The 26,696-nt window shown below is 44.8% G+C and overlaps 1 protein-coding gene and 1 long non-coding RNA gene across 2 annotated transcripts in view; one reads left to right on the top strand and one right to left on the bottom strand.

The window, feature by feature from the left end:
- Positions 1–12,033, bottom strand: part of LANCL2 (LanC like glutathione S-transferase 2) — a 29,176-nt gene extending 17,143 nt beyond the window's left edge. Inside the window, exons 1-2 of the mRNA XM_081931131.1 lie at positions 11,778–12,033; positions 4,453–4,570 (exon numbers count right to left, since the gene is read on the bottom strand). Of these exons, the coding sequence (XP_081787257.1) occupies positions 4,453–4,570; positions 11,778–12,005 (346 nt within the window). The 5' untranslated portion in view covers positions 12,006–12,033. The remainder of the gene's footprint in view (positions 1–4,452; positions 4,571–11,777) is intronic.
- Positions 12,034–12,898: 865 nt separating this feature from the next.
- LOC309380953 lies at positions 12,899–16,531 on the top strand. The gene is made up of 2 exons (XR_014173216.1): positions 12,899–14,287; positions 14,595–16,531. It is a non-coding gene; the product is annotated as an uncharacterized lncRNA (long non-coding RNA).
- The last annotated feature ends 10,165 nt before the right edge of the window (positions 16,532–26,696 follow it).

Raw genomic sequence — 26,696 nt, 5'->3', positions numbered from 1 at the left:
CGACACGGAAGAAGCTCCTACCTAAGGACAGGTGCGACGGCCGTGTCCTCTTCTGCCACACTTGGCAGCCCTGCCTCACGGTCGTGACTCCCACCCTGATTTCTCCCCGCAGGTCGAGCGGCACAGGCAGCCCAATGTGTCCAGCCCAGACACAAGCCCCGCTTCCCCACTCTAGATCCTGAATGCGACCAAGTGCTCTGGACTCCCGAGCAGGGTGGGAAAGAGGACTCGCATCTGGTAGCCTCCGGGCTCCTCGCCTGCTCGAGGGATGGCATTGCAGGCAAGCTGCCGGCCGTCGCCATCGCCGCCCCCTCATGCGAGTGGACCTGCCCGGAGTGGTGGGCCGGGGGAGGCTCGCTCTCTGTGGGGATGTGGCCCGCACGCGTGGCCCCGCTTCCTCCTGCCCAGGGCTGAGCTCCTTACCCGCGATCTCGGTCTCGCGCACGCGGATCCCACTTATTCCGAAGCTCGCGCCACTAGCCGGGGCTCTCACACCGTGCCAGGGTGAGGCGGCGCGGCCCACTGACGTCATCGCGGCTCGCCGCCGCCCTCGACTTCCCTGTTCCCTCCCCTCCCTCGGGTCGCCGTGGTTACCGAGGACTGCAAGCTGCTCGGGCGAGCGTGGGGCATTAAGTGGGAGAAGGAAAATTAAAATTAAAACTCGCCTGAAGGCCGCCTCTCCGGATATCTTTCGAATTTTTAAATTTTTCCCGCGGCACACCAGGCAACGTCTCGCGGCACACTAGTGTGCCGCGGAACACCGGTTGGGAAACACTGCACTTGATCAAATCACAATTCTGTCAATCCCAACTACAAAGGCCGACAACCCCTCAAACTCAGACACAGTGCAGACTGGTCTCCTGGCAAGGGAGATGGATGGCAACCAACCACCACCTGCTCCTCTGACCTGAATTGGTGCTGCACCTGGGCAGACACAGCTGGGTAAGCACAGACCACTGCGCTCATCTGCTCAGGTATCAGTTATACACCCAAAGTTGCCTCCCTCATCTACAATCAAATCACGGAAAATATTTTTTTCTGGCCAGACCTGGCATTTCACACACCCCTCCACCCCCCCCCCCCGCGATGGTTGGCTGACCATCAACCCCAGATTCTGGAATATAGCAGGTGGAGCAGAAGGAACAAGGGCTTTGATTTAGCTCTTCGCCTCCCCTCCTTGCCTCTCCTCTTCCTCCCCTTCCTTGGTTGAGACACATCATTCCCTTTTTTAGTCAGAGAGTCATTTTTCCTTCCGGTCAACCTTCCAAGGGCCATTTGCCAGTAGTTGGTGGAGCCAGAGGCAAAAGTGTGTAGAGCAACAATGTAAATTTTACAATTATACAGTAGGCTAGCTTCTAGAAATAAGCCCTGCCCCTCCATCCTCCATCTAGAGTCTAGACAAGCAAGAGGCATTATCAGAGTTCAAGCAATACAGATTCCAGCCAGGCAAAAACACTTTGGATGTGAAGGAGAGCCAGTGAGGGATGTAACCTGGAAAACGTTCAGGGGGCCAGACACAGATACAGTGAGGGATTTCTGCCCCTGCCCATATGTTTTGCCCCCAGCCTGGTAAGACAGAGTCTAATAGGCAAAATATATTGTATGACATTGTGAACTTTGAATGATTTATATAACAATCTCAATGTCCATCCCTCTTTCTCACCCTTTGAAGATTACAGCAGTACCCTGCTTCTCAAACACCTTGGTACTCAAACAACTGCAAACCTGGAAGTAAGTGTTCGGGTTTGCAAACATTTTTTGGAAGCCGAACATACTCCATTTTGAGTGCCACACTTCTGTTTTGAGTGGTAAGCTGAGGTCTGTCTGTTTTTGCTATTTATTTTGCGTTTTTGTGACTCTTTTTTTGTTTTTGTTTTTTTGTAACTGTGTGGAACCCACTGATTGATTGTGTGACTGAAGTACATTGTTTATTGATTTCATTTTATGGATCAATGGTCTCGTTAGTAAAATTCCTGTTAAATTACTGTTTTAGGGCTTGTTTTTAAAAGTCTGGAATGGATTAATCCGTTTTGCATTACTTTTTATGGGAAAGCGCACTTCAGTTTTGGAATGCTTTGGTTTTGGAATGGACTTCCGGGATGGATTAAGTTTGGGAACCAAAGTACCACTGTATTTCAATAATAATTGTTCTGCATCTTGTATAATAGAAGAAATGCAGCAGAGGTGAATACTGAATCTTGCTGAATTACATTATCTCTGTTGAGGGAAAATGAAAACTTTTTTCTTAGGATTAAATTAGAGGGTTGCATGATATGAGCCTGAGTGTTGGATCTTGACCAGAGGAACGGGTTCAAATCCTCATTCTGCTATGAAGCTCACTAGAGTAGTCTCCCTCTTATCTTATACAATCTTATCAGATGGTTGTGACCATACATTGGATAAGCATATATGTCACTATGAGCTTCAAGGAAAGGCAGGAAAGAAATGTGTGGAAAAAATAAAACATATACAGCTGTTTTTATATTTAACAAACACAAAAACAGTTCTAAAACTTATTTTTCTGTCGTATTTGAGCATTCCTGAATAAAGCCCAAGCCATTCTCCATGGAACTGATATTACTCATCCATCTGTATTGCTATTTTAAGTGGAAGGTTGATTTGTTTTAATTGCCCTAGTGTGAATTAGCAATTAATTCTGTCAATCCCAGTGTCAGAATTCTGTTCTGCTTCTAAAGAAACAGCAAGTGAGAGGCGGCATTTAAAAAAACAACCTTTAGTGCCACACAGCTGCCCCCATTTTTAGGTTTTAAAACAAACCAATCACAAATGCCACCTTTTTGTCATTTCTCCTCCTACAGAACCATCTGCCCAGAACATTCTGAATCCTTCCAAGAGCCATTAAGAAGAAAAGGGGGAAAATACTGAACTCCCATTTCCAGAACTGAATGTGGGCCAATAATCCTCTTTCATATTTAAATCTTCTTAGCAACAAAGCTGGAAGGAACCTGGGGAGCATGCGGTGCAAACATCTATTATAGAATAGGATAATGCATGTATCCGTTGAAGTCCACCTTGATTGCAATATGCCATAAGCACAGAATTGGAATGAAGAAGTATCCACATCTATGTACAGTGGTGCCTCGCAAGACGAAATTAATTCGTTCCGCAAGTCTCTTCGTCTTGCGAGTTTTTCGTCTTGCGATGCACGGTTTTCCATAGGAATGCATTGAAAATCAATTAATGCGTTCCTATGGAAACCGCCTTCCCCCGACCTCTTCTGGCGGGCGGCATTTTAAAATCGCCCGGGACAGCGGAGGACTTCTCCGCTGTCCGGGGCAATTTAAAAGCCCCTGGGAAGGCAGGCAGGGGGGACAAAGACTTTTGCCCCCCGCCTGCCTTCAGAAGAGGTCCAGGACAGGCTTCGCGGACCTCTCCGCAAGCAGCGGGAGCGCTCCTTGCGGAGAGTTGCCAGCGCGTCCAGGCTTCGCGGCCCCGCCGCCGGGCTTCGGGACATCGTTCCGAAGCCGGGCGGCGGGGGAGGCTTTCCCGCCCTGCCGCCGGGCTTCGGGACGATGCCCCGAAGCCGGGCGGCGGGGGGAGGCTTTCCCGCCCCGCCGCCGGGCTTCGGGACATCGTTCCGATGCCGGGCGGCGGGGGGAGGCTTTTTTTGCCTGTTTGTATGGTTGGCTGTAAGTCACATTGGGTTGCTCTGGGCAAGATAAAGCGACTAACAAATTCAATAAATAAAAAAAATTGTTGCTGCCATATGGACTACAAACTTGCATTTTCAAAAAATAAAAATACGAAAGCAAGAATTAATAGGAGATTGAATTCTATGCCCAATATAGCATTCTGTTCTTTAGATTACAAAATAGTGACATACACACTGCCTAATTAAAAGGCTCAATCCACCAATCATCTCATCCAAATGGGTCAATCCACCAGTTAACCTTTTCAAACCCCCCATAAGCATACAAATAATGGTAGAAAGTGTTGGGTAAATTGAAAACTACAAGTGGCACCAGACCAGACCACACACTTCACAGAAGCAGGCCAGGCTATGCTCAAAACAGTAGTAATTGGTGGTGGTGCGTTTTTTTATTTTAAGAATTTGGAAAACAGGATTAATAGTTTTCTTAGGTGACCAAGGAAGAGCTTTCCTGGCCAACTAATTGTTAATGGCTCTAAGTGGGAAAGTAAGCAGGAAGAAACCTGTAGCAACATGGTCTTCACTTTCTACCTCCAGAGAGCAACTGGGTTGAAAGTGGGAGTACATGCCAGCCCTATAATGCTGTCTAACATTCTGAATGTGGTTTCATGGAAAAGCAGACTAAAATTATGTGAATATACCGGTACTTATCAATGGAAACGAAGCCTGAACCTAGAACCCAGCACTAGATCACAAAGTAAGCTGTTGTATCTGTGAGGATCTTAACAATTCAACTCCAAAAGTAATTCCATGAACTTTGTCAAGAAGTTTGGGTACCTCACCTGTCCAGCCAGTATATGCAGAGCAGTCATGAGGATCTGCAGTCTTCAGCCCTTCTTCCATTTGCTGCAGCAGATCCTTAATTTTAGTTGTGATCCTTTTACTGAAATAAGGGCAGATCTGTAGGGGGGGAAAGATCATTTAAAAACCAACAAAACTCCTAAACAGCTAATTAAGGCTGTTCAACACATGTTTGTGCATAAACAGGGCCACCTCAAGCTATTTTGCTCACCTACAGGAAAATACAACTCTTCCTAGATGCTGAGCATGGTGTGCATGTAGGTATGCACGTGTTTCCTCTTTAAGAGTTATCCTGACTGGTGCCTATTTCCCTTCTTCCATTGGGAAAGGACTAACTCCATTCACTTCTCTAGAGCAGTGGGGGCAACCATTTTTGGCCTGAGAGCCTCATTTGCCCTGGCCAACCCTCTGGTAGTTACAGGCCACGCATGGGTGTGGCCACCACCATACCCATCACCCATCTCCCACCTCGGATCTACCCCTACTCCCCACCCATGAAATGATTTGATTGTGGAAGGGCAATTTAATAATTTAAATCCCCATCAGGGTACCAGGCTGGACAGAGGTTTAAGCCTTTCCACCCATCCTAGTGCTGGGTCTACTTTGGTTATGGGGAGAAGAGAGAGTGCAGGTCCCCTGAACCAATTGTTTACCTCTCTCCTGCAAAATGAGGAGGTAACAGGGCTGCAGTTGGGAAGACAGGGGAAGGCACAGTTGCCTCCACACAATCATAGGCCATGCTGTCCCAAAGCTGTTAACCATTGCTCTCCCTAAATGTAAGCCAGGTGCCTGTAAAATGCTACTGATGTAGGCAAGTGAGTAGGTCAGCTGCAGATTAATTAAAATCAAGCAGAAATATTCTGGTTTGTGTGGAGTCATGTTCTAAAATTTCATCAAATACTAGCTTCATTTGGTTATATATCAGGTTTTAATAGAAGATCATTCAATCAGCAAGAAGAGTAAATAGTGACTGAAATGAAATTCCATCACAAGACTGGGGAAGCTCACAAAGAACCCATTTTCATTCATACAGAACTAATCATAACTTCACTTGCATAATTGGCAAGATGTCTAATAAGGAAGTTAGGTATGGAATGATGCAGGAAAATTAAAAGCCTTATTTTTAACAAAACACAATTAACCAGGTTAATTCACATTGTACAGTTGTCTCAGTCATGAATATGGGCCCACAGATGTTCTAGCCATGAGAAGTTTTACTAACCAGACTACTGCTATATATTTGTTAAGTCATCTATGGACTCAAGAGACAAAGAACAAACTATGTTCCATTTTGGAAGAGCTTCCCTGATCAAGAAGCCCATTATCAGAAAATGGACTATTCTATGAGCTACACCTAACTTGTTGTTACAGCACATAAAAACAAGCAAATCAACAAACAACAACCCCACCCATAACAAAAAAACAGTAATTCCATATAACACATTACTGAGAGGACACCAAAAATGAATGCATCAGTTTTAAAAGCCCAGGTTCAAGAGGCATGTGTTCCTCAACCAATAGAATTATTGTCATCATCACAAGCACAACTGATTTATTATTCACCTTCTAAATTTACACTTAAGATAATCAACACACACACACACACACAAAAAAAAACAAGGCTAAAACCCCAACAAGTGGACATTTTTGGGAAAGACCCAATTCTCCAGCTGGGAATGCCTATCAGAACAAATTTATCTTCAACTGTTTCCGGAAACTGCAAGGAAATGGCTCTAGATGCAGTTCTGCAGGGATATTATTGGGGCCATCACCAATGAGTTGCAGGATTCATTCATTTTGACCATCAACAGATAGCCCTGATGACACCAGAGTGGAGAGTCAGTGTGTCACTGTTGCAAGAGGAATCCATGAAGCACCACGGATGCTTTTCAGCCAGTTACTGTTTCTCAGTCTACCCCACTGGCTTGTATGGATAGGATGGGGTAACCCTAAATAACACCGCCTGAACTTCATAGCGCAAGGATAGTACTGTACACAGACACAATACATACATAAATACTGCTGGAAACAATACACAAAATTATTGATCTGATCTGCCAATCAATGGCATAAAGATGTTCCGCAAGACAGTGAAGAGTTCCTGTTGTGAAAGTTTATAAACTGCTATGCATAAAGTATGATGCCATTTAAACCACACCACGTGATTTATCAAAAACTCTAAATACGTTTCCCGTAAATGTGAATTACAAGCAAGTCTCAAGTGGCCACAAAGCAGCCAAGCATCACTAAATCATCTGAAGACGCCCTCATTAACTATTCCCACTAACTGGCAATGTTTTCCATTAAATATCATTAGGCTTCAGTTGGCTCCAGGGAATCAAAGTCTAAAATAAACCTTAATTACATGGAGTGTGCAATGCAACCCACAAACATGACACATACAAACAATTACCGGTAGTTAGGGTTCATTCATTAATTAGACCTAAGTCTGCGATGTCCATTCTGTTGCTTGTTTGGGGTTTTTTTTGGGGGGGGCGGAATCATCAGGGTTTGAAGGCAGCTCTTGATTATGCTCTTCAGTCACCTATCATAAGATTGTGACTCAATTTGAGGCTGTCAAAACATTAGGATCCTGTGCTGCTCTAGTGATGTGATTAAGTCAAGCAATGGCTTCAGATACAGGGAAGAGCAGCATTTCTCATGCATGCCATTGGATGACTGGCTTGCTTATCCAACCATGGGCAGCTGGAGTAAGGCAATGACAGACTGAGTGCCAGGCCAACAACATCTAGGGACCCAAGGTTGAGAAAGGCTGTCACAGGCAATGGCCTCACAGCTGAGCCAAAATGTATGGCACTGTGACAAATGCATTGTGTTCTCTGTGTCTCCTAAGCTCACCAGTAGCATTCAAAATGGAGCACTGATATCTCCTCCAACAAAAACTTGCACACCTCCCTGTGGGCGAAAATGCTTGTCATATCCCTTCCAAAACCACTGACCTTGAACAGTAACTTCAAGAACCTGGCAAGGGTGGCTGCAAGTTTCAAGGGAGCCTTTTCCCAAATGACCTCCACTGAGTTCCAGTTGCCTCAACTGGTGCAGTGACAGGTGGCAGCAGCTGCACTGTTTCTTTGCTCCACTATAGGAACACCGCATGCAAGAGACAATTTAAATGGCTCAGGAAAGGTGTCAGCACAGTGGTGGGTCCTGCCAAGAGGCCAGGGCACCAACAGCTTCCCCACCTACACCCGAGAAGCTGTTAGGGGGGTTAGTTGTTATTCAAGTATTTATTTTCTTTTCTTTTCTTCTGCCACCCCAAAGTCAGTTTCAGATTAAGACCTGCAGAATTTGTCATCCAACCAGGGAGTCCAAGCAGCTACTGCATTCTGTTTAAAAATCCCAAGGTGACAGCCATAATCTGGAGGTTTAGAAGCCTTGGTGGCCGGTGTGGCCAGAGGGCTGTGTTTGGGCTGGCAGGTTACAGGTTCTGCAAGCCCAGAGTTCTGCCTTCCAGAACTAGAAACAAAATAAAAGAATTCCTTCCAGTAGCACCTTAAAGACCAACTAAGTTAGTTCTTGGTATGAGCTTTCGTGTGCATGCACACTTCTTCAGATACCGAAAGCTCATACCAAGAACTAACTTAGTTGGTCTTTAAGGTGCTACTGGAAGGATTTTTTTTATTTTGTTTTGACTATGGCAGACCAACACGGCTACCTATCTGTAACTAGAACTAGAAACAGTTGGCAAGAGTCTTTCTTCTAAAACATTCTTCCTTACTGTAAATGAGAAGGACTAAGGCCCTGTACACACCAGTGTATAAATGGGCACATACACAGCACAGAATTTAATTTGCCCTGTACACTTTTTTGCACACACAAGCACTTTCAGACAAACTGCCTCTCTCTCTCAAGTGTTTCCCAACCACAACGTGGGCAGTGCTTGATGGGATGTATTTGCAGTGTGTTGCTGTCCCTTCCAATTCTATTACTACTTCAAGAACCCAGAGGTTCACTGCAGTGATCTGCGCAGGTATTTGTTACCTGTGCGTGAGACCAGTATTTTTTTTTAAAAAAATAATTCTGATATATACCAGACTTGCACAGAACAGCAGGTTTTTAAAATGTGTGTGCTGCACCCACTAAGGAGCGCTTCACCAATGAAACATGCAATGATGCTTACAAAAAGCATAAAGTTAAAGGTTCATCCTTCTCATTATGATCTCATTATGATTATTTTTAATGTTATTCTTAATTTTTATTCTAATATCCTTCTTTATCTTAATTTTCTGTGTGTAATGCAAATGTTACCATTGTTAATTTTAATAAATAATGTTGTAATTTCAAGTTTCAAGGTGTCTTATTTCCAGAGGGACACAGAGTACTTTTTTATTTGGTAGGCCAAATACGGTAAGTTTGGGAGCCTCTGTTCTAGAGCACCGCCATGCGGCACTTTTAGCTATTGTTTGGGGGAAAGAATATAGCACCATAGAAAAATTTAGCTGGCTTTGAGCAACTTACACCACCTGAGATCACTTTCATAACTATTTGGCTACAATCCCATGGCTCCAGGGGTTGCTTGCATGGGTGTAGCTGGGGGGGGGTATTGAAAGTACTCAATTATCTGAAGCTTTCCCCCTCAGCAGAAACATCCCCCCATGTCCTATTCAAGGGACAGGTATTTTTACCTATGATTTCCCAAGAAAAGCTGAACAACTTTGATTTCCTTAAAAAAAGCTCCCCCTTAACAAAAATCCTGGCTCTGCCCATGGTTGCTAAAGCTTTCACCAGTGACCCTGGGGAGGTGCTCCAGACTGAGCTTTCTTTTTTTAAAAAAGAAGTCCATCTCAGCCTTCCTAGAAAGGAAGTTATGGGGCAAAATGTGCTGGTAACTTTTTTTCTTTGTATAGCGTTTATTTGAAAAGTAATTTAGCAACCCTTGTCGCCGTTCACATCACCATCATCTGATTTTGCCTCAAATTGAACGATATTTGTAGAGAACACCACAATTTCATCTTGGTATTAAGACACTGAATTAGGACTAAAAAGACTTTTAAACACTACAGCCAACCAGGTCACGTTTGCCTATGATTTTGCAGATGTAAAACCACATTACCACTTCAGTAGCCACCAAGCTGTGCCTTACAGCTTCCTTGATGGTTAGCGGCCAGACTGCCAGGTCGTCAGCAATCCTTTCATGCCATCCATAGCCTTAGGAATTTCAGCAGGAGTTGGGGGAACCAATTCAACTTTAGCATAGTACCAAAATGTGGCCAGGTGAAGCTTTGAGTAAGTGGTAGCAGCAAAAATGAGCTTGGACCCTTTGGTGGTGACAGCATCACCAGCTTCTGTGCAGCCTGTGCCATCCTGAGAGTGAACGGCAGCTGGAGGAAGACTGGAAATGAGGAGGAGCCGAAGACTGGAGACAAGGAACAGTGGACAAGCCACGCTGGTAACTTCTAAGTGATTTCTGTGAAATGAGAGTGTGTGCTATCTTGTACATTTTTCTTTCTATTGAGGAATGCTCCCTTCTTAGAAGCATAAAATTGTAGAGAAGGAGGGTCATCTAGTCCAACCCTCTGCAATGCAGGAATCTTTTGCCCAACGTGGGGCTCAAACCCACAACCCTGAGGTTTAAGAGTCTCGTGTTCCAGATGCAACAGCATCACTGCATGTGTGTATGTAATATCAATATTATGTGATCATAGTTTCCGTGATATATACCAGTATTTATAAATACTTATGGTTGCCCACTATTGCTGAGGTTGAGGTTTGTGGTGTCCAATTAAGAATTGCTATTAAAAATGTGATATTAACAATGTGTTACTGATATGAATTGTGTATTAGTTCATGAGTTTCGAAAAAATGAGTAGAAAGTGCTGCTGCATTGGGGCCCCCCCATGGCAATTAGCCATTCTGTTTTAGCACCTGCAGCCCAGGTTCCAGGAGCCATGTGGTGAATAGATTTTCTACCTCAGTCTCTTAGCACTGGTGATCATAGTAGAAAAACCCAACACATAACACACATTGGGTGCATATATGCTACCTATCACCATCACACCATGTGTTGAAACGCAACCTAAAACACAGCACTGTGGGGAAGAGCCTCACTGCCTAACTTTGTCGACCCAGCAGGAATTGCTTTTGAGAAGACGTGTGCAGGGAATCCCACAGCGAGTGAGCAGTTATATTTGCACCCAGCTCCTGAAATACTACAGAATGAATGCTCCATACAAATTTATTATTTTCTATGTATTAAATCAAAGATCTCAGTGCTATTCACAGTATACAAATACGGAATAAAGGTAAAGGTAAAGGTACCCCTGCCCGTACGGGCCAGTCTTGACAGACTCTGGGGTTGTGCGCCCATCTCACTTAAGAGGCCAGGGGCCAGCGCTGTCCAGAGACACTTCCGGGTCACGTGGCCAGTGTGACATCGCTGCTCTGGCGAGCCAGAGCCGCACACGGAAACGCGGTTTACCTTCCCGCTGGTAAGCGGTCCCTATTTATCTACTTGCACCCGAGGGTGCTTTCGAACTGCTAGGTTGGCAGGCGCTGGGACCGAGCAGCGGGAGCGCACCCCGCCGCAGGGATTTGAACCGCCGACCTTTCGATCGGCAAGTCCTAGGCGCTGAGGCTTTAACCCACAGCGCCACCTGCGTCCCAAATACGGAATAAAAACCACAAAATACAAACAAGAACGAAGCAGAGCAAAACAATAACACCCCCAAGCACATTTAAAAGAAAAATGCAGAAAACCAGCTTCCATTCAGAGACACGGTTGGGCTTGTTTTCTGCGTGAGGCCCCTGCTTTCCACCGAGACCCTCTCAGCCCCCCGAGGCCGGCGGAGGCCCAGCAGAGGCAGCTCGCCTCCCTCACGGAGAGCCGCCCGTACTAAGCCGGCTTCTTCTTCACGAGGCAGCCGCCAAAGGGGCACGAAAGACCCACAAGCTCGGCGGGCTTTCGTAAAACTCCTCAGGGCGGAGCGCAGCGACCCCAAGAGCTCCGCCACTTTCCTCAGGCAGACTCTTCGCGACTTCCGTGAGGGAAAAAGGCTTCGAGGCCCAGAAGAGCCGGGGAGGGGGAGGGGAAAAGGGAGCGGGAAGGCGAGGCGAGGAGTTGCGGGCGGGGAGGGAAGGCGGGGGACAAATAAATATGACGTAGTAGTAGTAGTAATAATAATAATAATAATAATAATAATAATAGGTTAGGCGGGCAATTATTTTGCTTTCACTCTGGACCCATCTCTTTATTTACACGTGGCCCTCAGGGAAGACGACGTGGCCCCCCCGCCCCCGGGGGTGTCGCGCGCCCGAGCTCGGCCCAGCCCCCCCCCCCCCGTCTCACCTTGCCGTCGGCGTCGAAGAGCGGGGGGTCTCCGTCTCCGCCGGGCGAGGGCGGGCGGGCGCGCTTCCCCTCGGAGCCGCTGGGCGACGGCGGGGCGGCGCTGGCCGAGGAGGCGGCGGCGGCCCCGTGGGGCTGGAAGTCCGGGAAAGGGTTGGCGAAGGCCCGCTCCTCCATGTCCGCCTCGCCGCCCAGCTGCACCTTCAGCCTCTTGGACATGCCCTCGCCCATGGCGGGGACGCGCCCGCCACCCCGCGGGAGGAGGCGCCAGAGAGGCGGGCGGAGGCTCAGCAGGGGGGGGGCCGGGGCGAGCCGGGGGCTCAGGGCAGGGGCGCCGCCCCCGCCGGCCCCTCTCCCGCCATGCCGGCCCCAAGCGGGCTCGGCGCCCGCCGCTTCCGAAGAGTCCCGTGGAAGGAGGGCGAGGGCCCAAGCTGCCCCCTCGGGATCAGCCCCTCAGGAACGGGCCGGGCGGGGAAGGCCGGAGGAGGGCAGCCCCAAAGCCCGCGCTCTCATCTTGCCTCTCTCCCCGCCGCCGCCGCCTTTGTCATCCAGCCCCGAGGCTGCCGAGCCGGGCCTTTCCCGCCGGGGCTGGGGGGCTCCAGCTGCATCCTCCTCCTCCTCAGAGCAGGAGCATCAGGACCATCAAGGGGAAGGAGAAGCCGAAGACCAGGCAGTAGACCAGCAGCTCCTTGGGGAGGGAGCGGCGGACCCTCCGGCCCCTCGGAGTCATGGGGAGAGGGGGGCGAGGAGAGGGAGAGCTCGGAAAGGGGGCGCCGGGGGGCCGCCCCACGCTGCGCACCGCCGCGGCTCCCCGCTGCTCCGCACCCAGATGCCAGCCGGAGCTGCTGTTCAGCTGCCCATCGCGCAGCAGCAGCGCGCCTCTCTCCAGCCGGTCCCCCGAACAGGTGCAGGGAAGAGCTGGCGGGAGAAGCGGCCCTCGCCTGCCCCGAGCTGCAACGTTTTCCTTGCAGCTTCCGCGCTCCCTTTGGGGGCTGTGAGCTGGGCTTGGCCGGCGAATGAACGCGCCACTCCTGAGCGACACGGGCTCCGGCGGGGGGGGGGGCCTGGCCAGCTCGCTGCATAGACGCGAAGCCTGCACAAAGCGCACATCCCCCCCCCCCGGCCCACGGCCATCAAACAGGTTCTCATCCTTCTTAGAAGTTACCTGGCTGTTTTTATCTTTTATTTTCAAGATATAATAATCAATCTCTTGGTTCTTTCTGGATTGAACGACTGCCCTTCAGGTGGGGGCAGTTGCAGGGGGACTGCAATTGGAAACTGCTGGTCTGCACCAGAGGCTCATGGCTTTCACTTGGGCAGTGAATTGATGCAAAAGGCGTTTTTCACATTATGTATGAAAATGTCCAATGCCAAAATGTATTTTTAATAACTACTTTTGTTTTTTTAAATGTCCACTGTTAAGGTAAATATCACCCTGTGCTTTTCTGAAGTCACTGTTTGCAATCCGCTTCCCCATAAAACCCCACACATAGAAATGCACAACATATAAACTCCATTGTCCCTTGTTTTGCTCCTGACTTGTTGCAGGTTATGGGACCTCTGCTGGGGTTTTGATGTCAGAATTTTGTTATGAATTTGGGGGGTCAGTTTGGATTATATCCTGTACCCCTTCCAAATCTGTGATCCTGTGGATGGGTAGACTTTATAATGGCAAGCTTTCCAAACCAGTCCCTTTGGCTTTGGCCGACTAAGCACCACAATTAGCTTAACCAGAGAAGTCGCTCTGTGCCCTCCCCGCTCCCCTAGCTGCAAGGTAGGAGAAGAATAGCCTGAGCTTTGGGTGTGAGCTGAGCTGGAAGCTGAATACCCAGAGACATGCTTGCTTTGTGCTAAATTCAAAGCTGTGACTAATGGAGAAGTAATATCTTCTGGGGTGCTAATGCTATGAGCCTCTCCATCCTATGCTTGGCTTGTATATATGTGTAAATAAAACCATATATCCTAAAGCCTCCACAGACTCTCAGAAGGCACTGGCAGCCCTGGAGTATTTTTGCTCAAATTGGGGTTGTGTTTTACAATATGGTTACAAAAGTGGGGTGCCATCCCACGCTCTGCAGAGTGGTAGCAAGACTACAGGGGGGTCCAGGCCCTCACCCAGGGTTTGTGCTCCTTTGGAGAATTGAAGTAGCTTTAAGAGCTATGATTTATTCACATATGTATTATCACCTTTATCCCAGGTGAAGCCCTGGCTTGGAAAGGAAGCTTAGAATGTATTTTTCCACTGACTTCCCTTCAATACTCCAAATAATCAAAATCCTACCATTTATTAATTTATCGGGTTTAGGAGGCCCCCCAATCTATAACAATATTTTATATTTTATTCCAGTAGTTTTGTGGTCCCAGCAGAAAAGCAGAGTCTTCAAGTGTGTTTTAGCAGGCTTCAGAAAATGCTGCAAGCATGGAAATGAATTAATGCTAAAGTCTTCCATAGAAGTACTTTTAGCAATGATGTAATGAATTCACAATGCAATCTACTCAGGATTTAATTCCAAGTAAGTGTATGGCACTGCAACCTTCATTTCATTTTTTAAGAAATAACTTCAAGATGTACAGAGGCACATAGTCATGATCAAATATATTGGTTCATGTTGCCCATGGTGAGCTCCCTTGTGAAGGGGGAGTTCTGGAGATTTGTGGTAATATGTACAGAGCAGCAAAGAAACAGACCATGCTCCTCTGTAAAGCCGGGATATCAAATGTGAATGGCTTTGAGGGACAAACCCATCCAGCTGATTCCCAAGAGCCCAAACACTTTTGCTGAAAATAACCATCAGAATAATTCTCCCTGTCCCGTTGCAGAGTGCCACCTTTCCCTATTCTGACTCTCCAGATCCTATGACCAGCTCCAGCACACCAGGCCAGAGTGCTGCTCCTTGCTGCTCCTGGTTCATGGGGCTCAGCCCCTTTGTCCATCCCGTGGGCCCAAAGGACTTCTACATACGGGAAGAGATTGCTTCCCAATCCTGCCAGAATAAATATTCCTATCATTCAAATCTCCACCTTTGTCAAGAATCCCCAGACTCACTTGACTACACTGCAAGTCCATGTGTGCCTCTTTCTCTTATCTTTACACTGCCACCAGTTCTCAGGATGCTCCAAAATGTCCTAGTCTTGAAGGACAAGAAGGACTCCACCACCAATAAACACAATTCCAGTCATATTCATATTGAGGCCATGATTGTCATGATGGCCATCAGTCATGTATGAGCCAGTTAAGATTACTGAATTGCAGGGGTTGGACTAGATGGTTTTCAGGGTCCCTTCCAATTCTATGATTTCCCTATGTCTTATGAGCATAATATATATTTTTATAGGTTTCTGTTTTTCTTTCCAAGACCCTGACTTGGCTTTGTAAAGTCCAGAGAAATTCTTGTGCTATAATTGCCTGTCATAATCAAGAATGATCACTCTGTCAAGAAGCCTGCTGATGTCCGGGAAGTTAATTGCTTTTTTCTGGCATTCCTCTAGACTTGGGAGAGAAGGAGCAGCTGCTGGCCTTATCTCGGCATGCTAATAGGAAATGATAAGCCTGGGTTGCGCTTGCTGAACTTCATGAGACAGCTTTCTGCCCTTGCTATTTCAGTCAACTTGGGTTTCAAGTTCACCATAATAACAACATCCAATGAGGCTTTTAAATTTTATCATTTTTGCATTTTGTACAACGTTGGAAAAGCTGGCAAGCTGAGGGCAATGAAGCAGGTAGGAAAGATGGCTGGAACTCACTCTGAGTTTGAACATTCGTAAGAACATACTGGGCTTGCTTAATGACAGCAGTGATAGCAAAGAAGGTTTTTGGCTGGGAGTGGGAAGACTTAAAATGATAAATCGTTCTCTGGCACTATCACATCCTCTAAGTGACATCCAGTAGAGCTTTTCGAGGTGGTTTGGGGTCTTGTGCAATCTTGCCCATCTGCAGATGTTAAGTTACTCTCGGAGAAGCACATTGTTACAGGATGGATGGTGGTTAATGGATTGAGGTTGAATTCTGACAAGACAGTAGTACTTTTCTGGGGGACAGTGGGTCCTGACTGGGGTAACTGTGCCCCTAAAGGACCAGGTGTGCAGCCTAGGGGGTCATTTTGGACTCAGCTGTCTATGGAGGCACAGGTCAATTCTGTGTTCAGGGCAGCTGTCTATCAGCTCCATCTGGTACATTGGCTGAGACCCTACTTCCCAGAGACTGTCTCATCAGAGTGGTAATCTGCTGCTTGGATTACTGCAATATGCTCTATGTGAGGCCACCTTTGAAGGTTACTCAGAAACGACAGCTAATACAGAATGCAGCAGTTAGACTGATGACTGGGAGCAGCTGTCAGGTCCATATACTACCAGTCCTAAAGGATCTACATTGGATTCCAGTATGTTTCCAAGCACAATTCAAAGTGATGGTGCCGGCCTTTAAAGCCCTAAATGGCCTTGGCCCTGCATACCTGAAGGAGCTTCACCGCTTCTAATGTCCAGTCTGGACACTGAGGTCCAGCTCGAGGACCTTCTGGTTGTGTCCTCACTGCGAGAAGTGACGTTACAGGGGACCAGGCAGAGTGCCTTCTTGGAATGCCGTCCTGTCAGATTTCTAATAAACAACTATTTTGACTTTTAGAAGGCATCCCAAGGGAAGTTTTTAATGGTTGATGTTTTATTGTGTTTTATATTTTGTTGTGAGCCACCCAGAGTGGCTGGGGCAACTCAGTCAAATGGGCAGCATATAACTAATAAAATTGTTGTTGTTTATTAAACATGTTGAGGCTCACATTGCTCACATCCATTGCAACACACACACCGCACCACCATTCAGCTGCTGCTTCTGATGAGTCTATGGAAGTGTCCTGATTACTCACAGATCCAGAAGTGGTGGATGACTTCCAGTTGTTGCAGCCTGATAATGTGGACCAGATGCTTGGACGAGGAAGGCCCACCACATGTGCACTTGTTCCTCATGGAGTACTTGGTAAATACCCCCTTGAGCAAGAGGGATGCTCTCAGCTCCATTAAAAGAGGCAGTGACACTAATGTCCATGAAAAAACATGCCTTGGACCTTGACAATCTCAATAATAATCATCTGGTTGCCAACATTTCCTTCTGGGCAAGACTCGTTGCTATATAAATTCAGCATATATATATATATATATATATATATATATATATATATATATATATTGGATGAGAAGGTTTCAAGACGCCTTTCAGTCGGATTTAAAGATTTGGATTTGGTTCTGAAACCTCATTGGTCACCTTAATGCATTACCTACACTGGGAGAGAGTGCAATGCTGTTGATTCTCATGGACTTCTTGGCAGCTTTTGATACATTTTATGCTTCTGAATAGAGTGAATAGACTGACAACTGGGGGCTGCTAAGGAAGCCCAGCCCAGCTTGGCCCAAGACCTAGGTCAGCACTGTTTTCTGTTGAATTCAGAAGTTAAACCCAGGGCTAAACCAACCCTCAATGGAAGTAGCTGCCACCACTTCAGTTTCTGTCCAAAAAGCCTAAGCCAGGAGATTGTTGCTCAGGTGTCTCATCAGGAAAGCAATATAAACAATGGGGCTGAAAGTGGAACAAAGAAGTTATTTATACCCTTTTGCACAGCAGCTGCCTTGACTCTTTCCTGCCAATCAGAAGAGTTATAATAGAGTTGGAATGGACCCCAAGGGTCATCTAGTCCAACCCCCTGCAATACAGGAATTTATGCTATAACTTTCCAAAACTCTGAGTCTGGAGATGAACCTGTGACTTCCTGGCTGAGGAATGTTTGGCCATTTAGCAGACTAGCCACTAGATCATGCAGGTGCAATGAATTGGCAAAAGCTAGCCGCTAGCAGAAAGAGAGAGAAACTGCTCTCTCCTGATTTTGGCACTTTAGCTAGAAGTGTAAGCTCCTTACTAAACCAAAGTTTTGAGAACAGGCCTGGTATATACAAGATCTTGACAGAGGCAGTGCATTTAAGTGGTTCTATTCCTACTTGGATAACTGAATTCAGAAGCTGGGGCTGTGGGTCTATTTATTTAATTTATTATTTGCTTCCCGTAAAATACCTTTAAGCAATTTAAAAGTAGAAATGGTAACAATTTTTTTAAAAAATGAAAACACACATATAAATACAATTTAAACCCAGTGTGGATAAAAATAGGAATAAAAATCTCCACTTAAGAGGTTTGTTGGAAGAGAAAGGGCGCCAACAGGAAAAGATGCAAAAGGCAAAGTGCCTGTCTGATACGTAATGGGAACAAGCTCCTCGGAACTGGGGTTCCAATTCCTGTACTGTACAGAGCAGACCTCTTGATGAGATGATATCTGCAGAGGAAAGTGCTCAGTTACACATATAAGGAATACAACAGTCTTTTCAATCTATGCAATGGGGTCTTTCAGGGTTCTGTTTTGTCCCCTGTACTTTCATGTAAAGTCCAAGTTTACATGAAGCTGTTCCATTAGGTCATCCAGAGGTTTGGGGGTCCAGAGTGGTTTAAGATCTGAGAGGCCTTTATTTTAGCTAGCTTGAAGCTGGGTGAGACTTTTGTGAAAATGATACAAAACGGAAGATAAAACCTAAATAGATCATGCGTTTTCTGGGGAAAACTGCAGCAGACAAAGAGAGAGCCTGTATTCTTCATGCAGTTGAAGTAAAACACAAACCTTTCACATCTTCATTGATTATTGCTAATTACAACAACTGCTCCCCCAGGAGCACCCCTGTGGGCAGAGGTGCATGCCAGCAACCCAGTAATTCTCTCTCTTAAAAACCAATTTATCATAGGCTTGTCCTCTCCAGTGCTTTTCTAAATGGAAAATTTCAGCATACTTCAGAAAGGAACATTCTGGTAACAAGGCCTATTGCTTACTAGAGAAGAAAATACAAATAGATATATTTTTAAAAGATTGAAGTTTTAAAGCACATTCAGCTGCCTAGCCAAATTGCCATGAAGATGCAAATCAGATTTGTTTAGATGATGATGATGATTTCTGTCTTACAGTAACTATTTATCAGAATAAGCAATCAGTTCAATACTAAGTTTTGGTTTAATTATTATGGAGCAAAATAAGAGGCAGTACTTCCTTCTGAAATCCCTCCTTTTTTTCCAATGCAGTTTTTCTGTGCGCGCTCAGTAAGCAAAGCCTATTGAGATGCTCCCCGGTCATCGTCAACCTTAACCAGGTCTTTACTTTCCACAAGGCGCTGAATGACCACTCTGTGGTACAAGTGGTGCCTGGCTGAGCAAGAGAGATGAGCAAAATGAGTCACAACATCATCCAAAGTGACCTCAGCAAGCATATTAATTTCAAATATTCTGATTATTTTACTTGATTTGGAAGGGGGCAGCTGCCCCCCCACCCTCTGCCCACGCCCATGAACTGTCTGCAAACATAACATTATATAAACATGACTGGCTGGTGGGAAGACACCCTTTCCTGGAGCCCTATACGTAAGCCCTTCCCTGGCACAGCGCTTTTATTACCTTGGATAGTTTTTTTAAAAATAGCATTCAGCTAAAAAATGCACTAGACTAAGGAGATTTATGTTTGAAGCAAAAACTCTCTCTCGGTTCTTCATTTGCACACACAGCCTGCTGACAGCTTTCTGAAATGCTTTATTCTTACTCTGCAGGTTATTTGGCTTGTATAAATGCTTCAGTCATCCTCAGCTGAGCTCCCAGGCTTGAACAAAGGATTTTAAAACAAACAGCAGAAAATGTGTAAATAACGCTGTGCTGGAAGCTGTTTTGAGTCATCTTCTCATGAAACTGCAGAACTGGAAGGAATCGTGAGGTTGCCTAAGGTCACAAACACTTGGGCTGCAATCCAGTGTACACTTCTCATTGAAGTCAAGGTGATTGACTTCTTAATAGGTATGTATAGGATTGCTCTGTTAAAGCTAAATGCATACAGTGGCACCTCAGGTTAAGTACTTACCAGTAATTCATTCTGGAGGTCCGTTCTTAACCTGAAACTATTCTTAACCTGAAGCCTCACTTTAGCTAATGGGGCCTCCTGCTGCCACCGTGCCACCACTGTGCAATATCTGTTCTCATCCTGAAGCAAAGTTCTTAACCCGAGGTACTATTTCTGGGTTAGCGGAGTCTGTAACCTGAAGCGTATGTAACCCGAGGTACCACTGTGTTCAGAAAGATTACATAGTACAGCCCATAGTACAGAATGCAGGTGCAGGATTGCCAACTTGAATAAGATATTGGTGGGTCAAGTAAACCCCGCCCTGCATAATTGATCACAAAACATGGCATACACATACCATTTGAATGCTATGCCCATCAACGGGGGGGGGGGGGTTGGTTTCAAATATATTACTGGTGGCCTGAAAGGACCCTGACCCCTAGGAGGTGGCTCCTATGTGCAGATGGGGGAATGACAAGTTTGATCTTTTCCCAAGTAAATGCTCTGCATCTAGAAAGCTAGCATATCACAGGGAAATATGCTAGCTAAGCCTTCTCCCTAATATGGTAAGCATGAGAGATAATTGCAAATGCTGAAACTACATTTTGAAGTGTTACAGTCCTATAATGGCTATACCATATGACATTTCTGAGCATGTACCTGGGCAGTAAGGTCATTAAACATATATGCCCAAGTAATGACAACAGGAAAATAGAAGCCTTTGATCAGGATTATATGGTTTGCACATGCCAAACCCAGAGGGTACGGACCTGTTGAGCCAGGAACATACATGCAGTTTGATCCTGTTCATATCAACTGAGACGTGTACCTTGCTGAGTTTAATACGCCTTCATTCACAGGATGGTAGAAGTGCAGTCTGATCCCACTAATGTTTGCATCTTCCTATGCTCAACAGGGTAAACTTCCAGATAAGTGTAGTTAGGATTGTAGTCTTAATAAGAACAATTCAGATTACCGTATTTTTTGCACCATAACACTCACTTTTTTCCTCCTAGAAAGTAAGAGGAAATGTCTGTGCGTGTTATGGAGGGAATGCCTACGGGTGGCATGCCTACGGATTTTCCTCGTCTAAAAACTATGTGCGTGTTATGGTCGGGTGCGTGTTATAGAGCGAAAAATACGGTATATCTGTAAGCAATGGTGCTTATGGGAGGGGGGGGGAAGAATCTGGCCTTAATGGCCAGCATGTCCACCATCTCCGCTGGCTTGGTCATGTCCACAGAATGGAAGATGGCAGGATCCCCAAGGATGGGCTCCACAGGGAGCTGTCCTCAGGCACGAGGCCCACTGGCAGACCAACTCTCTGCGTTACAAAGATGTCTGCAAACATGACACGAAGGCTGGTAGCATCAACCCTTGCCTGGACACAGTCAGTCAGTCAGGTCATGCATTAATAGCAGTGACCAGAGACGGAATGACGGCTGGGAGGAGCACAGAGAGAAGAAACACTCATCTTAAGCAGCACAACTGCCTTCATTTGCCCCCGCTGTAATAAAACATCTCTCTCCTGTATTGGTCTCTACAGCTGCAGCAATGGTTTGACTTCACCCTCAAAGGAGCATTCCTTCACTGATTCCTGAGACAGAATGACGGATGCCAACAACTAATGGACAGAAATCAGCTGGGGAAGCTTTTCACAGCACTGAGACAAACCCGATCTCATGTTAATGTGTGCACATTAACGGTACTTCTGCTAAAAGTACAGGCTGGTTGAAAATCTGCGCTTCTAAAAAAGCTTTATTTTGGATAAATGAGATATTAAGTTCTCAGGGATTTATAGTATGCTGCCTCTTGTTTTGCTACATAATAATGAAACCAAAGATTTAGTATTGAACTGGTTGCTTATTCTGATAAATAGCAGTTACTGTAAGACAGAAACGGTTGAACATCTCTGGGATAAGCAATATTTAGAAGAGGGAGATATCCCCAGATCCTGGGGAGAGAACAGTGTCTCTTTGACTCCAGTGCAATTAGCTCCCCTTCAGAGTAAGCAGGGGGGCATCTCAAGGGCAGGGATACAAGGCTCCAGGGACGTGAATCATCTTAAGGCAAGTGGATCCTTGAGTCTCCCTGCACTTCTGTGGAGCGTACCTTCCTCCACTGCGTGCAACTGGGTGCAGGCCTCCCCCCCTCAACCCCCCATCTGTGCACAAGAAGTCAGTTCACCCTCCTCCTGCCCCCCAGGGATTGCAGGGCTTTTGAGTAAAGCAAACCAGAAGGGCTTGTTTGTTTTTGATATGGATTACATATGATTATCTCTGTGACACCTGATTTGAAAACATTGTGCTAATATTAATTTCTGCACCTTGGTTCAAATTCCAGAAAGCTTTCATAGTATCTGCTTACATCTTTTGACTCTCATCGATAACAAATTTGTGCTTGCTAGACAGGCCTTTAGCCACCAATGTATGTCTGATGAGAACCAACTTTCAGAAGACTTAATATGTGGTCTTTGTAGTCTAGAGATGTACCACAGAGATCTACCAAAATGCTTGTAGCACAGCCAGAGTCACACAGTGTCTTCTGTATGCCTTCTGAGGCTGCCAATTCACATGACAGATCTGTTGTAATCTACTTGATCATCAAGAAACATTTATTTTGGAAAGCTGCTGGCTTAATAGGGTATTTGTTTTTATAGGCTTTGAACTTAACCTTGCTTGTCAGGATTTTTTGCTGGAAGCCTCAGGGTAGAGGGATCATAGAAACATCCACTGGGAATAGATTTTGTGTTCAAGACCAGACTGAACTAAATTGCTTGAGTTTATAGGAAGCTAGATTTCTGTGCACAAACTCTCTTTCTTGCACCTCTACGTATTTGGACTTGGGATAGAGCTTTGAGCAGTTTAACATTTGTAAAAGTCAGATAAAATAGGCAATAGGAAGCACTGACTTGGTTCCCATGCCCTTTGTGTGACAATACAGGTTCAGCAAATAGCAAATACACAGGTGCATGTCATTAGCAGCTTAATGAGCCACTCTGACCATTGTTGGAAATCAAGCTGCACAAAACCTTGTGAAAGAATACTAACCTAAGGGACGAACTACAGGCCTGGGGGGGGGGGGAGGCAGGAGGACAGAGGGGCAGACACTATCAGAATTAGGAATGTGGCATGTGGGAAAGACTTTTAACCCTTGTTCCGATACATTTGCCCCCTTAAAGCTGCTATTTGTTGCAGGTAAAAAGTTGCTATTAGCAAATAGAAACCTCAAGATGGGATTTTGGTGTGGGGTGGGGAAAGGGTTAAATCCCACTTCCCACATGTCTTAGTTCCAATCCTGGATCACTCACACAAGCTGCTTTTAAAAACAACAACCAACAACCCTAGACACATTAAATACAGTTACCCATTTTATTTCACCTGGAGAGTAGCTCTAATAAGATAGTATTGCTAAAGCAATATTCTTTTTTAATATTTTATTTTCCAGTTTTTAATTTTTATAAGACGTTCAATACAAATATCTCATTTGACTTCCCTCCCCCCTTTAATGATTCCTTCAGTTATAATTTTCTTCCTGCTTCTCCTCAACAGACCATTTTCATTTACTCTATCACTTTTTCCAGTGCTTTTTTCTGGGGGGATGCAGGGGTACACATACCCCTAAATATTTTGTGAATCTAAGTTTGGCCTCATTGAGGGGCCTCAATATGAGTAGGAAAATGAGAGTACCCTTAAAAATTTTTAGGGGAAAAAAAAGCACTGACTCTTTCTTAGTCAATAATTTTAACTACGAGTTTTAAGATAATCTTGCTAATGAATTTAATTGTTTACAATAACTTTTCAAATAATTTGCATATTTCCCCCATTCTTTGTTAAAAGTTGTTTCTTCTTGGTTTCTGATTCTCCCACTGAGTTTTGCCATTTCAGCATAGTCCACCAGTTTTATCGGCCACTCTTCCTTGGTTGGAACTGTATCTTCCTTCCATTTCTGGAACAATATTCTATTTTTTTTTAAATATAATTTTTATTAACCGACCAATCAAATCAAATCACATCACATAAATTCCGAATTACAAAGCCGAATTTTAAATTTTTGTTGAGGGGACCCATATTTCAAGTTTCAAAGGGGGATTCCGATCATCTTCTTGCTACTGCGTTCATATCCAAATCAGTCCAGATAAAGTTCATAATTCTATCAAGTCTTATCTTGCTGTTTCCACGTCTCATCTTGTTCGTACATTTTTCCTTTTTCCTTTATGCTCTCTTCTGATAATCTCCTTAAGCAGATAAACACCAATTATATCCTGTGTGGATTTTTCCGTTCGTCCAATCCTCATATCGTGATGGTTTCCATATATCATCACTTTCATAAATAACATCGCTCTTTCCATCATTAACCTCAGGGTCTGTCGTTCTTAAGTCCCACTGAGGAGTCTCACCCACAGTATAAAAACAGCTCTTTCCTCCTCCCAGACTCAAGTCCTCCGACAGAGCTTACCAATATGGCGACAGTATTTTTAACTGCATCATTCCAGAGCTCTTAAACTTTCCACGCTTTTCTTAAAACATGCTTTGGTTAGAAACTTTATCTCCACACAGTCGTAAATCCACAGCTTAAGTCATTAAAGCGGCATTTCTGACTTTGGGGGGGGCTGTTCTTGGTTAATCACATAGAGGAAAGAAAGAAAGGTTTTTTTCCATCCCCCCATCCAGTCCCTTTGCCATACCGAGTCTTGGCTGTCTTCTCAAGATTGATTCTTGTTCTTCCGACTCGTCTTGTTTATCAGAGAACTCTTCAGTTAGCAGTCTTTACTCCCCCTCCTTCCTTGAAATATGTGCATTCGCTTCTTCCTAATTGTTCCTTTTGAAGTTCTTGCAGCTAGCGGCGCGGATCAGAGATGGCGTCCAGGAGCGCCGAAATCCCACAGGAGGGCATTGTGCCTAGTGCCCCCATCCCCATAAATTCGGGGGTGGTATAGGGCACAGCAGGCAAGGGCAGCCCCCCCCAATCCTGGGGGGGGGGTAGGGAGGCTATTTACTCCCATCACAGCCTCCAATTTACCTCGTGTGGGTCGGAGAGATGTTATTGTCAGCCATCTTCCGATGCGCCCCTAGTGGCCCCTTTCTGGAACAATATTCTAAACCAGCATCCTGCAACCTGGTCTCCATCTGAACTACACCTCCCATCAGCTCAGCCCAGGCAAACAAAATGATATGCAGTAATAAAGATACAAATTAAGTAACCGCAGAAAGGAAGTTGAAGGAAATGAAAATAGAAGTTGTAGAGACTTTGTTTTTCATGTTAAAATATTTGTAAATTGTGAAAATGAAAAATAAAATTCATTACAGAAAAGATCTAGTACTGTTAAGAGCTAAAGCAGGAGTGACTGATACACTGCAGCTGAAGAAGGCTCTGGCATCCCAAAGACTGAGACTCATCCCGGAGGCTCAGCAGGACGTAAGAGATTCTCTGGGGCTACTAGCTCTTTAAAAACTCTACTAACTCCAGGGAGTAGGATTGGCCATCTAGTCCAGAAGGCCAAAGGGTTGTTGAGTGAAAGAAGCCAGAGGAGAAAACATTTCCACTTGGTTGCTGCTGTGGCAACAAGGAGAGGTTAGTTTCATTTGTTCATCTCCCTTCCACCTCATGGTGCAGGCTGCTCCCTTGTCAGCACATATGTATACCGTGCAAAGACTTAAAATAACAGTAATAATAATAATAATAATAATAATAATAATAATAATAATAATAATAATAATAATAAATAAATAAATAAATAAATACATAAAAACAAGCAGAGCAACAGGGTGGTGATTACTCTGGGGGCATCAGTAACATAAATGACTACTGGCACAGTCTCCAACAGTGCTCTTCATTCATACATCTAAATATAAAATAAACAATACGTAGGAGGATTATTTCAAGGCTTTATTTAAGTAAAATGGCCATGCTTCAAAAACACATTACAGTCATGTTTGAAAAGAAGGAATATGATTTAAGACTACATTGTCTATTACATAAAAACAATCATGATAGCTTATGCTGCCTCCATCTTGGAAAGGAGGGTCTAAAAGAAAACTTTATAAAGTGCCTATTTATCTTTGTACAAAGTTCACCTATCAAAGAATTTTCAAAAATAGACCAGTTCTACATAGCAGGGACTTACCCAGAGAGCACATTCATTTCATGAATGCATTTCTAGATTTAATTGGTTTAACAGTCATTCCCTCTTCCCAGAGAACCCTTGGGATTGCAGTTCTGTGCTAGGAAAACTGGGAAATGCTGGACACCTCACCATTCTTTGGGCTGGGGAGACTCTGCTCCTAATTATTTATTTATTATTACCATTTTTGATGGAATATGTTTTATAATTTGACCTAAGTCATTTTTTTCAAAATTTCTAGTTAGCTCCCATGCAGATCCATTTTCAAGAGTCAAAAGGGAAATCAAAGAGCTCTTATAATCTGCAACTCCAGTCCTTTTTCCCAGGGGGTTCTCAAGGGTACGCAGTTCTGGCATCTCTTTTTGCTGTTAAAAAGTGTGGCACATACTGTAACAACTTCATGGTGAGTACCAGCACTATTCTTCTAGGGGAAAAAGCACTGAGTAATTCCATAAAAGCTTCTGCTTACAAGCCAGTCAGAATATTCCTTTCCCATTCAACACAATACACTATATTACAGTGAGTGATATCACCATACATCCTCAAAAAACAAGAAAAATTAAAAACTATGGAAAATAATTATGTACATCTTATTTCACTGAATATACAAAGTTTTAAAATCAACACTAAAAACAATTTAGCAATACAAAATGTGGCTTTTATTTTTACAACTGTGCTTTCATAAGTAACTTTACAATGCTCATGTAGACATGTGCCCCAGTAATCCTGCATTACCTCCATGTATTTCAGTGGAATAGTTATTGGTGGTTTGAACCCTATACCTAAAGATACACTACTGAATATAATCTATATTATTCCCTACATAAAGCTGATCGCAACTTCACTGAACTAATACAAATATGGGACTAGTTCCACAGGATCTTTAATACA

Source organism: Podarcis melisellensis (assembly GCF_964234715.1).
Source record: "Podarcis melisellensis genome assembly, chromosome: 12".
Classification (NCBI taxonomy): domain Eukaryota; kingdom Metazoa; phylum Chordata; class Lepidosauria; order Squamata; family Lacertidae; genus Podarcis; species Podarcis melisellensis.
This window is presented reverse-complemented; position numbering and strand designations above follow the sequence as displayed.